General features: G+C 49.6%; 1 protein-coding gene across 1 annotated transcript; it reads left to right on the top strand.

Moving 5' to 3' along the window:
* Positions 1-9,509: 9,509 nt before the first annotated feature.
* On the top strand, positions 9,510-14,150 carry SNRPE (small nuclear ribonucleoprotein polypeptide E). Its single transcript, XM_069944954.1, has 5 exons — positions 9,510-9,647; positions 9,842-9,868; positions 11,261-11,323; positions 12,426-12,504; positions 13,896-14,150. Exons 1-5 carry the CDS (start codon positions 9,594-9,596, stop codon positions 13,949-13,951), a joined length of 279 nt encoding a protein of 92 aa, XP_069801055.1. The 5' UTR covers positions 9,510-9,593; the 3' UTR covers positions 13,952-14,150.
* Positions 14,151-14,604: the final 454 nt, after the last annotated feature.

The following is a 14,604-nucleotide window of genomic DNA, read 5'->3' as shown; positions in this document are numbered from 1 at the left end:
AATCTGGCAAGCCGGGCAAATGCCCGCTGAGCTGGCCAGATTACCAGTCTGTGGGCCGCCCGAGCTGCATAAAAAAAAAAAAATCACCGCCGCGGCCCGTTTCTCTTTCCGGTCCGCTTCTGCCCGCTCCGGTCACTGCAGCCCGCTCTGTCCGCCACCTGTCACCGGATCACAGCCTCTGCCCGCTCCGGTCACTGCAGCCCGCTCAGCCCGCCCCTGACGTGCTCCGCTAATCCAATCAACGTGGAGCAGCGTGTGGCCGCTGCGGCCGGCCGTGGAACGCGCGTTACGTGCACCGCAGCGGCCCCACGCTGCTCCACGTTGATTGGATTAGCGCACGTCAGGGGCGGGCCGAGCGGGCTGCAGTGACCGGAGCGGGCAGAGGCTGTGATCCGGTGACAGGAGGCGGACCGAGCGGGCAGCGGTGACCGGAGCGGGCAGAGGCGGGCTGCGGTGACCGGACAGGAGGCCACAGGTGACAGGAGGCCACAGGAGCGAGCTGCGGTGATAGGAGGTAACAGGAGCGGGCTGCAGTGACCGGGGGCCATCTATAAAGGAGGGGGGGAGAAGAGAGAGGGGGACATCTATAAAGGAGGGGGGAGAAGAGAGGGGGACATTTATAAAGGAGGGGGGAGAAGAGAGAGGGGGGACATCTATAAAGGAGGGGGACATCTATAAAGGAGGGGGGAGAAGAGAGAGGGGGGACATCTATAAAGGAGGGGGGAGAAGAGAGAGGGGGGACATCTATAAAGGAGGGGGGAGAAGAGAGAGGGGGGACATCTATAAAGGAGGGGGGAGAAGAGAGGGGGGACATCTATAAAGGAGGGGGGAGAAGAGAGAGGGGGACATCTATAAAGGAGGGGGGAGAAGAGAGAGGGGGACATCTATAAAGGAGGGGGGAGAAGAGAGAGGGGGACATCTATAAAGGAGGGGGGAGAAGAGAGAGGGGGACATCTATAAAGGAGGGGGGGGGGAAGAGAGAGGGGGGCCATCTATAAAGGAGGGGGGAGAAGTGAGGGGGGCCATCTATAAGGGAGGGGGAGAAGAGAGAGGGGGGACATCTATAAGGGAGGGGGAGAAGAGACTGTATGAGGTGATAGTGATATATGTACAGTGGAAGTTATTTAGTAGCAGCGGTGGTGTTAGTCAGTATGTGATGGTATTAGTCAATGTGCGGTGGTATTAGCCAGTGTGCGGTGGTATTAGTCAGTGTGCGGTGGTATTAGTCAGTGTGTGGTGGTATTAGTCAGTGTGTGGTGGTATTAGTCAGTATGTGTTGGTGGTGTTAAACTGAGCACAGTGACCGAGGGCAGAAGCAGTCTGTCTCTGTACACTGTGTAGTGGTGACAACCTGTAACTGCAGCTCAGCTACATAGTACAGAGACAGAAGCTTCTGACCCCATTTACTGTGTTATTATCTGTAATTCCAGTCATGGCCGTGATGATACAACATGTAGCCGCGCTGCACTCACAACATCGTCTCATAACTTATCACCGCACGGCGAGTGGGCCTGTGTGCTCGGAAATGCCAGGGCTGATTTTTAGTCCCAGTCCGGCCCTGCAGGCACGGGAAGGGAGGGAGGTGAGCGGCACAATACAAGCACAGGGAGTGATAAGTTTAACTTTTGTTTCATCTTACTTTATGAAATCAGACTTTCCCCAGGATAGGATGGTTCCTGATTGAGAGATAGCAGCTGCAGTTCTGCTTACAACTTAAAATTACAGACACAGACAGCGGATGTACGTATCAGTAACATAAGTTGGGGAAGCGACCCCTTCATTGATTTGTATTAACTTTTATAGACAAAATATAGGGGGGAATTGCTCATGCGCAGTGTATTCAAGTATTGCAAACTTAACATATGCATCAGAGCTCCTGGAAATTATCGTTGTGAGCGAGAGTTAACATTGCTTTCAGACCATCTTTCTGTCACGCTCTGATCACGTTCTGATCATCTTCTAATTCAGAGACCTGTATATAGAGGTGTAGTCCTACAGGTACGGTGCAAGCAGGTTAAATCACATCACCTAGCCTTATCAGGAGGGAGGGAGGTGAATGGCACTGGACAAGCACGGGGAAAGAGGTAGGTGAGCGGCACAGGACAAGCAGGGAGAGGGTGAACAGCACCAGACAGAGCATAGAAAGGGAGGGAGAGAGGTGAGCGACACCAGACAGAGCATAGAAAGGGAGGGAGAGAGGTGAGCGACACCAGACAGAGCATAGAAAGGGAGGGAGAGAGGTGAGCGGCACCAGACAGAGCATAGAAAGGGAGGGAGAGAGGTGAGCGGCACCAGACAGAGCATAGAAAGGGAGGGAGAGAGGTGAGCGGCACCAGACAGAGCACAGGAAGGGAGGGAGAGAGGTGAGCGGCACCAGACAGAGCATAGAAAGGGAGGGAGAGAGGTGAGCGGCACCAGACAGAGCATAGAAAGGGAGGGAGAGAGGTGAGCGGCACCAGACAGAGCATAGAAAGGGAGGGAGAGAGGTGAGCGCCACCAGACAGAGCATAGAAAGGGAGGGAGAGAGGTGAGCGCCACCAGACAGAGCATAGAAAGGGAGGGAGAGAGGTGAGCGACACCAGACAGAGCATAGAAAGGGAGGGAGAGAGGTGAGCGGCACCAGACAGAGCATAGAAAGGGAGGGAGAGAGGTGAGCGGCACCAGACAGAGCATAGAAAGGGAGGGAGAGAGGTGAGCGGCACCAGACAGAGCATAGAAAGGGAGGGAGAGAGGTGAGCGGCACCAGACAGAGCATAGAAAGGGAGGGAGAGAGGTGAGCGGCACCAGACAGAGCACAGGAAGGGAGGGAGAGAGGTGAGCGGCACCAGACAGAGCATAGAAAGGGAGGGAGAGAGGTGAGCGGCACCAGACAGAGCATAGAAAGGGAGGGAGGTGAGCCGCGCGGGACAAGCAGGGAGAGGGGTGAACAGCACCAGACAGAGCATAGAAAGGGAGGGAGAGAGGTGAGCGGCACCGAAAAAGTACGGGGAGGGAGGTTAGTGGCATCAGACAGAGCACAGGGAGGGAGGTGGGCGGCATGAGACGGGAGGGAGGGAGGTGAGCGGCATCGGAAAAGCACGTGGAGGGAGAGAGGTTAGCAGCACCAGACAGAGGACTGGGATGGAGGGGGTGAGGTGGGCGGCACGAGACAAGCATGAAGAGGTAGGGAGGTGAGCGGCCTTACTTTAGGGGGTGTCTTACTTTAGGCTAGTTTGTAGACTAGTTGGAGTATCTTATTTTAACATGGTAGAAGGAAACATATTAACATAATTACATAGTTAATATGGTTGAAAAAAGACACGTCCATCAAGTTCAACCAAGGAGTTTTACCTTCCCACAAGTTACAGATCACTAATGTGTAACATCCACCTCATGACACATAGCTGGTGACAGAAGAATATTTCGGAAGTTTTACAAGGGAATTTGTCAGAAGGTTTCCCTCCTTGCTCTCAGTGAAACCCAACGATTGTCACACCCTGCGCTGATGCTTGTTACTTATTTGCATATGTGAAGAAAGAAAAAAGTAACACATTTTTGCATAAGGCCAAAGCCAATTTGTGTCCTGTTCCCCATGTGAGCAGGGAGGGGGCACAGCTTTGTGTAACAGGAGGGGTGTCCTCCCCCTGTACAAGATCTAGCAATTTTTCTTCCACATTCATAAACCCAGCATTGCAGGGGTGGTTTAAAAGTTAGAACAATGTATAAAATTCCGCTCTATATAAAATTCCCCTCTCTGTTTTTAACAGGACTTCCTGCATCATAATTCATGAACGGCTACAGCTGTGCGCTACTGATCTGAAGTGGCTGTGACACGGCTTTGGCTGTCTCCCCCCCCCCCCCCATATCCCCCTCAGTTGGCTCAGTTGCCCCTAGCAACCAATCAGATTCCACTTTACATTCCTCACAGACTCTTTACAAAAATGAAAGGAGGAATCTGATTGGTTGCTAGGGGCAATTAAGACAATTCTACTCTACACTAGTTTTATAAACATCCCCCAAAGTGTTCAGTCCATGACATACACCAGCATGTGGCATATATATCACAGGTCCATTAGTGCCTTCACAATCATCACAAGCAGATTTTACCAGCCGAACAAAAGTAAATGTAATAACTGTATGTAACATAGGTTAAAGGGGTTGTTCACCAAAATGTTTTCTTTCAAATCAACTGGTGTCAGAAAGTGCCAGATATTTGTAATTTACTTCTATTAAAAATCTCCAGTCTTCCAGTACTTATCAGCTACTGTATGTCCTGCAGGAAGTGGTGTATTCTTTTCAGTCAGACACAGTGCTCTCTGCTTCCACCTCTGTCCATGTCAGGAACTGTCCAGAGCAGGAGAGGTTTTCTATGGGGATTTGCTGCTGCTCTGGACAGTTCCTGACATGGACAGAGGTGGCAGCAGAGAGCACTGTGTCAGGCTGGAAATAAAATGCAGAATGGACAAATGCAGGGGCGTAACTAGAAATGACTTCTCCCCTTCTCTGACCGACCACTATGCCATCAACACACCCAACTCTACACAGGCTCTGTACACCATACAAATTACAGTGCAGTTACATCAGGTGACTCACAGGGGACGTCTTCTCTGATCAGAGTTCTTTCCTTTTCATCTTCTTCTCCATCTGCCCTGGGCCATTATGAGAACTTCTCTGAGCCACAAATCCACAGAATCTGCCAGGGAAACATATTAGGCTCCACACTCTGTCACCATCCTCATCTCTCTACTAACTGCACATCTGTATTGGCCCCTTTAAGCCCTCATTTAGTGGGTAACCCTGACTCTTTGTAGTGTATGTGTGTGTGTATATATATATATATATATATATATATATATATCCCTAATATGCCCCACTCTGTGTAGACACCTTATAGATGGTCCCTTGTTCAGTCCTCCATATAGATGGTCTTTTGTGCATCTCCTATAGTGGGGAGCCTCCCTCTCTGTGTCCCTTTATAGTAGATGACAACCTCTGTGCATCCCCTATACCAGGGGTAGGGAACCTTGGCCCTCCAGCTGTTGCAAAACTACAACTCCCATCATGTGTGGACAGTCAAAGCTAAAGCTGTAGTTTTGCAATAGCTGGAGAGCCAAGGTTCACTATCCCTGCCTGATAGTACATGGCTACCTCTGTGTGTGCATCCCCCTATAGGTATCCCCTAGTGTTGTCCATCCTCCTATAGGCAGCCCCCAGTCTTGTGCATCCCCCTATAGGCAGCCCCCAGTCTTGTGCATCCCCCTATAGGCAGCCCCCAGTCTTGTGTATCCCCCTATAGGCAGCCCCCAGTCTTGTGCATCCCCAGACCCCAGTGTTGTTTCTCCACCATAAAGCCCCCAGTGTTGTTCCTCCCCCATAAAGCCCCCCAGTGTTGTTCCTCCCACATATAGCCCCCAGTGTTGTGGTTCCTCCCCCATATAGCCACCAATGTTGTGGTTCCTCCCAAATATAGCCCCCAGTGTTGTGGTTCCTCCCAAATATAGCCCCCAGCATTGTTGTTTCTCCCCCATATAACCCCCAGTGTTGTCCTCCCCCATATAGCCCCCACTGTTGTTGTCCTCCTCATATAGCCCCCACTGTTGTTGTCCTCCCCATATAGCCCCCAGTATTGTTGTCCTCCCCCATATAGCCCCCACTGTTGTTGTCCTCCCCCATATAGCCCCCAGTGTTGTTGTCCTTCCCCCATATAGCCCCCAGTGTTGTTGTCCTTCCCCCATATAGCCCCCACTGTTGTCCTTCCCCCATATAGCCCCCACTGTTGTCCTCCCCCATATAGCTCCCAGTGTTGTTGTCCTCCCCCATATAGCCCCCAGTGTTGTTGTCCTTCCCCCATATAGCCCCCAGTGTTGTTGTCCTTACCAAAATAGCCCCCACTGTTGTTGTCCTCCCCCATATAGCCCCCACTGTTGTTGTCCTCCCCCATATAGTTCCCACTGTTGTTGTCCTCCCCCATATAGTTCCCACTGTTGTTGTTCTCCCCCATATAGCCCCCACTGTTGTTGTCCTCCCCCATATAGCCCCCACTGTTGTTGTCCTCCCCCATATAGCCCCCAGTGTTGTTGTCCTCCCCCCCATATAGCCCCCACTGTTGTTGTCCTCCCCATATAGCCCCCACTGTTGTTGTCCTCCCCATATAGCCCCCACTGTTGTTGTCCTCCCCCATATAGCCCCCACTGTTGTTGTCCTCCCCATATAGCCCCCACTGTTGTTGTCCTTCCCCCATATAGCCCCCACTGTTGTTGTCCTTCCCCCATATAGCCCACTGTTGTTGTCCTCCCCCGATATAGCCCCCACTGTTGTTGTCCTTCCCCATATAGCCCACTGTTGTTGTCCTCCCCCATATAGCCCCCACTGTTGTTGTCCTTCCCCCATATAGCCCCCAGTGTTGTTGTCCTTCCCCCATATAGCCCCCACTGTTGTTGTCCTCCCCATATAGCCCACTGTTGTTGTCCTCCCCCGATATAGCCCCCACTGTTGTTGTCCTTCCCCATATAGCCCACTGTTGTTGTCCTTCCCCCATATGGCCCCCACTGTTGTTGTCCTCCCCCATATAGCCCCCACTGTTGTTGTCCTCCCCCATATAGCCCCCACTGTTGTTGTCCTCCCCCATATAGCCCCCAGTGTTGTTGTCCTTCCCCCATATAGCCCCCAGTGTTGTTGTCCTTACCCAAATAGCCCCCACTGTTGTTGTCCTCCCCCATATAGTTCCCACTGTTGTTGTCCTCCCCCATATAGTTCCCACTGTTGTTGTCCTCCCCCATATAGCCCCCACTGTTGTTGTCCTCCCCCATATAGCCCCCGCTGTTGTTGTCCTCCCCCATATAGTTCCCACTGTTGTTGTCCTCCCCTGATATAGCCCCCACTGTTGTTGTCCTCCCCCATATAGCCCCCAGTGTTGTTGTCCTCCCCCATATAGCCCCCAGTGTTGTTGTCCTTCCCCCATATAGCCCCCAGTGTTGTCGTCCTTACCCAAATAGCCCCCACTGTTGTTGTCCTCCCCCATATAGTTCCCACTGTTGTTGTCCTCCCCCATATAGTTCCCACTGTTGTTGTCCTCCCCCATATAGCCCCCGCTGTTGTTGTCCTCCCCCATATAGCCCCCGCTGTTGTTGTCCTCCCCCATATAGTTCCCACTGTTGTTGTCCTCCCCTGATATAGCCCCCACTGTTGTTGTCCTCCCCCATATAGCCCCCAGTGTTGTTGTCCTCCCCCCATATAGCCCCCACTGTTGTTGTCCTTCCCCCATATAGCCCCCACTGTTGTTGTCCTTCCCCCATATAGCCCCCAGTGTTGTTGTCCTCCCCATATAGCCCCCAGTGTTGTTGTCCTTCCCCCATATAGCCCCCAGTGTTGTTGTCCTTCCCCCATATAGCCCCCACTGTTGTTGTCCTCCCCCATATAGTTCCCACTGTTGTTGTCCTCCCCCATATAGCCCCCACTGTTGTTGTCCTTCCCCCATATAGCCCCCAGTGTTGTTGTCCTACCCCATATAGTTCCCACTGTTGTTGTCCTCCCCCATATAGCCCCCACTGTTGTTGTCCTTCCCCCATATAGCCCCCACTGTTGTTGTCCTTCCCCCATATAGCCCCCACTGTTGTTGTCCTCCCCCATATAGCCCCCACTGTTGCTGTCCTTCCCCCATATAGCCCCCACTGTTGTTGTCCTCCCCCATATAGCCCCCACTGTTGTTGTCCTCCCCTATATAGCCCCCACTGTTGTTGTCCTCCCCCATATAGCCCCCACTGTTGTTGTCCTCCCCTATATAGCCCCCACTGTTGTTGTCCTCCCCCATATAGCCCCCACTGTTGTTGTCCTCCCCTATATAGCCCCCACTGTTGTTGTCCTCCCCCATATAGCCCCCACTGTTGTTGTCCTTCCCCATATAGCCCCCACTGTTGTTGTCCTCCACCATATAGCCCCCACTGTTGTTCTCCTTCCCCCATATAGCCCCCACTGTTGTTGTCCTTCCCCCATATAGTTCCCACTGTTGTTGTCCTCCCCCATATAGTTCCCACTGTTGTTGTCCTCCCCCATATAGCCCCCACTGTTGTTCTCCTTCCCCCATATAGCCCCCACTGTTGTTGTCCTTCCCCCATATAGCCCCCACTGTTGTTGTCCTCCCCCATATAGTTCCCACTGTTGTTGTCCTCCCCCGATATAGCCCCCACTGTTGTTGTCCTTCCCCATATAGCCCCCACTGTTGTTGTCCTCCCCCATATAGCCCCCACTGTTGTTGTCCTCCCCCATATAGCCCCCACTGTTGTTGTCCTCCACCATATAGCCCCCACTGTTGTTCTCCTTCCCCCATATAGCCTCCACTGTTCCCCTCTGATAAAAAGAAAAAAAAAAAAAAACAACTCACCAAACCACACGCTCCACCGTCAGTTGCTGGTCTATTCTCTCTTCCCCGCCGGATGAGCAGCTCCCTGGTCGAGTCCCACGCAGCTCCATCACTGAGCTCAGTGTGCGCCGCGGCGGCTGGGACTTTCGGTAGAGAGTGACAGGCTCTCTGTACCCGGAAGTCCCAGCTGCAGCGGCGCACACTGAGCTTAGTGATGACGCTGCGTGGGACTCGACCAGGGAGCTGCTCATCCGGCGAGGGCCGACACTCTTGTGATCGCAGGCAAAACGCTGCTTGCGGTCACAAGAGTGATTGACAGGGCGGGAAGCCTATGGCTTCTCGCGCTGTCAATTAGAACACTTAACACCCGGGAGGCCCGGTTGCTGCAGGCGGATGCCAGGGGCCCCGTAGCGGCTGCTACGGTGGTAGTTCCGCCAGTGGACAAATGGTATTGATAGTGAAAGAGAATGGTGGAATATAAAGCTGTATGGGCAGCACGGTGGCTCAGTAGTTAGCACTGTAGCCTTGCAGCGCTGGAGTCCTGGGTTCAAATCCTGCCAAGGGCAACATCTGCAAAGAGTTTGTATGTTCTCTCCCTGTTTGCTTGGGTTTCCTCCGGGTACTCTGGTTTCCTCACACACCCAAAACATACAGATAGGTGGATTTAGATTGTGAGTCCTAATGGGGACAGGGAGCAATAATTGGCTAAACTATGTAAAGTGCTGTGGAATCTGCACTATACAAATAATATTATTGTTATATGTTGGGTTATATACTTATGGGGGGGGGAGCAGCGTTTTGAGTACAGAAAGAGACTTTTTCCCAATAATAATGACAGTTACACTTTAAGGGTACATTATGATCTGTATATATTTTATTGAAGAAAAGAAAAACGGCTAAAAAAGAAAAAGCCTGTGACTAAGAAACTGCTGAATGTGAACCCAGCCTCGGCACGGTCAGGGGACAGAGCCCCGGGGCCGCCTGGTGACTCCATTCCCCGCAGTACAGTAAGCAAACAGCAGCCCGCGCTAAGGGATCAGCGTCACGTGACACAGTGACACCTGACACATTCCGATGACGTCATCACAATGGCATAAACCGGCGGGAAAGCCAGCCTGCCGGAGGTGACGTCACGCCCCTTCCTGCGTCTCGTGCCCGCCTCTTCCGGCGCTCTTCTTGCGTCGCCGCGCCTGATTGGTTGCAGATTTTGTTTTCCGGTTCCGGTTTCTCTCCAGGCGTTGTATCCGCGGTGAAGATGGCGTACCGCGGCCAGGGGCAGAAAGTGCAGAAAGTGATGGTTCAGCCCATCGTATCCTTTCCTGTGGTGGCGGAGTGTGCTGCGCTGCGGCCGGGGAGGGGGAGCTGCGCTGTGGCGGCTGTGAGGGGGGTCACGTGGGGGGCTGCGCTTTGTGTGATCTCAGCAGCCGGCACACTGCAGTATATAGGAGATGGGCCCTGTGTCGTCACGTGTCACCGTTATTTGCCTTAACCTGTACATTTCAGAATTTAATTTTTAGGTATTTACAAAACGTGAGTATCCATTGTATGTGCATGTGGGGGCCGCCACCATAGTATTACACCTCAGGCTCTGGTCACACTGGTGACCTTGTACATGCGTTTGTGCCCAATGTACCCATGTAGATAGCTGTTATTGTAGGCTTTTTCTCATTCTCTTCATTGCCATCCATTGGTCATATCATTAGTTTACAGATATCCTATATGAGCGCTATACTTTTTCTTCTCCACCAGGTGGCGCCATCACACCATACAATGTAAAGCTATGTTCCCATCACAGATTGCCACTACACTCACAGTATCCAATGTTAGTACGGGATCTTAGACATGTACAACCATAGAGCAGATATTCTTTGAAGTAACTTCACCTGTCCAAGAGTTGAGCTTGGCCGTTCTTATCAAAACCATCGGGGGACATTTATGAAAGGTCCGCCCGAGACGTGCGCAGATTCGCCCTGGCGTAAGCCTGTCTTATCCTTCACTCGCCTGATGGGAGGGAGAGCTTGGGGGGGGGGGGTGACAAGGCGGGGAGGAGGCGGCAGCGTTGCCTTCTCCCGCTCCGTATTTATCATGATGCTGGCAGGATCCAAATCCTCACCTGCTTAAAGGTGATGTAGATTTGGTATGCTGGACACAGAATCGGGGACCTGGCCGGCCGGATTCACTAAGAGGCGTGTAGTTCTTAGTGAAATTAGATGGGGAAAAGGGTTGGGGCCTAATTTAAGACCGGTCTTTTACCGCCATTCTCATGAATGGTTACAGTCATTATGGGTCCCATGCACATCAGCCACTGTCCTACCAGGAGGGGAGAAGTGTCTCTCAAAAGGAAAACTCCTTTCCCTAATACTTTTCCTTCCTGCTTTTTTAAAGTGACTGTACCACCAGGCCCAGGCTGAAGCACTGGAGGCGGCTGACCCACCCTTAGTGGGAAGAAACCCCAGCCCCTCCATGATGTGACTCCATTAGAATCAATGGAACCCTATCATAGAGGGGCAGGGGTTTCCTCCCACTAAGGGTGGGTCGGCCCGGCTCCAGTGCTTCAGCCTGGGCCTGGTGGTACAGTCACTTTAAAGGGGTTATCCAGGGTTAGGAAAGCACAGCTGCTTTCTTCCAAAAACAGCACCACCCCTGCCCTCAGGTTGTATGTAGAACTGAGCTGGAATACTGCACTCACTAAGGGTAAGAGAGGTGCTGGTTCTGGTTTCTTTCTAATCCTGAATATACCTGTCTTCAGTATTACTCATCTTAGATTCTATCCACAATGTTTAGACCTTGAGCAAAGCCACACATACGCTTGGAGATCCCCCTATCCTGTGCACTGACCTTGTGGATGTGGCCTAATACACGTGAGCCTCAGTCGGCTTTTACTTACATTAATCTCACTCTGCTGGTGTTACTCTCTTACAGAGATCCCGGATCCAGGTGTGGCTCTATGAGCAGGTGAACATGCGTATTGAAGGCTGCATTATTGTAAGTAATATCTTCCTTTCATTGTATTATCAATCACTTAGATGCATTGCCGCTTCCATTTATCTGTATAAATGGTTCCTGGCTGTGTCTAAGTGCTGTCATTGTTGGGGGTACCCTGGACGATTGTCACTGCACAGCATTGATAGCAGCGTCAGGCTGTGTTTGTACCTATGCTCTTCCCCTATAACATATGTCAGTGTTTACTCATCTCCTCTCTTTCTATATTCTCTAACTATACACATTATTAGAACCCGAAAATTTACTTTTAAATGTAATCTTAGTAGTGCTGGTTTTGTCTGGCCAGGCAGTCACACTAGTAATACATAGGCCATGTTGCAGCCGTCCCTGGAGCTTTCCTGCTATCTTTATACAACATACATAAAATTCCTGTTATAAGCCCCATTCACACTGAGGAAGAACGGCGGAATTCCGCGGTGGAGCTCTCTGCCGCATATTCCCGCCGTGCTCAGTGTCCTGCTTTGAGTAAATGAGAGGTCGTGTGCTCCTCCGTTCTCTGTTCAAAGAAGTGACATGTCATCATTCACTAGAAGCAGGACACTGAGCACAGCGGGATTATGCGGTGGAATTCCGCCGTTCTTGCTCAGTGTGAACGGGGCCATAGGCACTAATGTTCACACTCTCTTCAAATACCGAAGCTCCATGCCTCTATGTTGTTCCTTCTCCTCAAGGAAAGCTTAATGTATCACAATAAACTTAAGAAAGAACAGCACTTAGCATAAGGCCTTTTGGGTCACTGCGCCAACTCCACTTGGCCCAACCCATCGGAACCTTTGCATTATGCTTGCTCAGCCTATGCTTTCTTTTGGTAGTGTCTGATATAAGGCAGCTTTAATGGCTTGACCCTCAGTGCCGTTCACTACGTTCCCATATACCAGGGGCTGCTGTAAAACTACAAAACCCATGTCTGGACGGCCAAAGCTTTAGCTGTCCAGGCATGATGGGGATTGTAGTTTTTTAAAAAGCCAGGGGGCTGCAGTATATCACCTGTGCTATATATCTGTATTGTCTGTGACTGAAGTCTCGATGTCTAGGCCAGCTTTATTGTGGTTTATTTGACTCCTATTTTTCATGTCATTTTCAGGGCTTTGATGAGTATATGAATCTAGTTTTGGATGATGCCGAAGAAATCCATCTGAAAACAAAGTCAAGGAAGCAGCTTGGTGAGTTTTTAGCCTGACTGATGATCCCTTGCCTAATAGTTGTCTTCATGTCACATACATATATGAATCATAAAACAGTAGTGAATTTCTTGAAACCGATGTTGCAACATTTAAAGGGGTATTCCAATTATCTTGTCTGTAACCTTCCTACCGCACCTTTGTCAATTTAATATTGTTTAAAATTCCCTATCGCTTTGGAGCTGCAAAAACCATGTGAAGTGACATCCAGAGCAGTCTTCTAGTTCTCCCCTATCAGATTGCATCCATCCATCACATGGTGCCATACGGCTGTGTCAGTATAGTGGCGTAAAGCTTCAACTGAATTATTATGCAGGGAGTCCCATAAGAGTTCATTCTTTGATAGACAGCTTACAGGCTGTATGTCATGGATCGGACATAGATGCATGAATCTGGCCTTAGCAAGCCTGCCTCCTGATGTGCCTGTTCTTACCCCGCCATTGTTGACAGCTTGTTGTCTAGGTTACAGACCACCAATAAGCTGTAAGTGGGTGTAGCTGGTGTGTGTATATATATAGCTATAATATACATTACCCTGCATTTATTTAGGTTATATCTCTGTAAGTCTACATTATAATTATATATGCACCAGCCAGACCACTGCTTTTAGAGCAGAGAGGTGGTCAGTAACCTACACAATGAACTGTCAACAATGAGAGGGAAAGAGCATGTGTCTGCAAAAATATGTAACTTGACGTTTGTTTATCTGTTTTCGTTAAGATGGGAATACCCCTTTAAGGTGTTATCTACTAAATATATATTATACGATATACACTCACCCCAAGTCCAGATCCCAGCACAAGTTACATATCGCTTGTCTTGCTGCCTGCAGCATTAGCAATACTGAGCCTCTCCTGATGTCTGTCCTGTAATGTAATATGTAACTATGTCCAGACCAGGGATTGAGCAGTTCCATACCCAGCCATTGGTGCTAATATACCCCTTTAAGTCATAAAGGTGTTAATAACTTTTTATATGAAACTATTGACATTGCTTTTAAACTATAATCTGGACAGCCCTGCTCTTGTCTCCAGTTTGGGTGGGATTGTGCAATTCTATTTCATTGAAGTGAATGGAACTTAATTGAAAATCTCATTTGAACTGGAGACAAGAGCGGTGCTATCTCTGGAAGAAAGCAGCCATGTTTTTCTAATGCTGGATAACCCCTTTAAGTGTTACTGTCATATAGAATTAAAAAGCTCCTAAAATGACACAGATGTAGATGGGCTTCATAGACTTGCCAAAAACTGGATGTGTTTGAAATAAATAGTTTTAGTTTTGTTTTTTGTTTTTCAACATAAAGCTGAAAAGTATTCATGGAAGTGTTTATTTACCAATATTTGACTAACTGCTTGTTTCTTCTCCATTCACAGGGCGAATTATGCTTAAAGGCGACAACATTACTTTACTACAAAGTGTTGTAAATTAACCACGTCAAGTCTCAACTGTTTTTGTTTTTTTAATAAACTGTATTTGCTCTATTGTTTAATACACCAGGTATTGGAGCCAATGAGTAACCTGATACAAATTGTCGTATGAGCTCTCCCACTGATTCCCCCCTCCCCCTCCCTCCATGGAAAGTAGTAATGGCTGTGTTCACTGTTTTTGATAAATAATTCCTAACTATATTCTGTATCTTTGCGTGTTTTATGAGCTTCAGGGGGGTATGGGTGTGTGTGATGGCATCAATAATTGTGAGGACTTCGGCGTTAGTAAGGGTCATCTCTAGTAGGGTTTATAAGACTCAACGTTGCCTTTATATATTTGAGAATGGCCATAGATATAACACAACACTTAAGAAGAAAGGAAAAACAGCGCCGGTAACAGTCATCATGGTCATCAGCTTGATTGCAGTTGTGAGCATCGTAAGCGGTGGCGTATTACCACATTCATGTTCAGAATTGTTCCGAGTGCAACGAAACCACACCCCCATTTCCTTCCCAATAGCTGCATAGTGTTGCTGGAATTATTGCTTGGCCATTGGTTAAAAAAGGTTGTTTCATTGTTTATATATTTAGAGTTTAATTGATTTAGTCTAAATTGACTGTATGGGCTTTGCCATGCGATTAGCATTACCAGACT

This window comes from Dendropsophus ebraccatus, chromosome 11 (assembly GCF_027789765.1).
Source record: "Dendropsophus ebraccatus isolate aDenEbr1 chromosome 11, aDenEbr1.pat, whole genome shotgun sequence".
NCBI lineage: Eukaryota > Metazoa > Chordata > Amphibia > Anura > Hylidae > Dendropsophus > Dendropsophus ebraccatus.
Note: the sequence above shows the minus strand (reverse complement) of the source record. Positions and strands in the feature narration are given on the sequence as shown.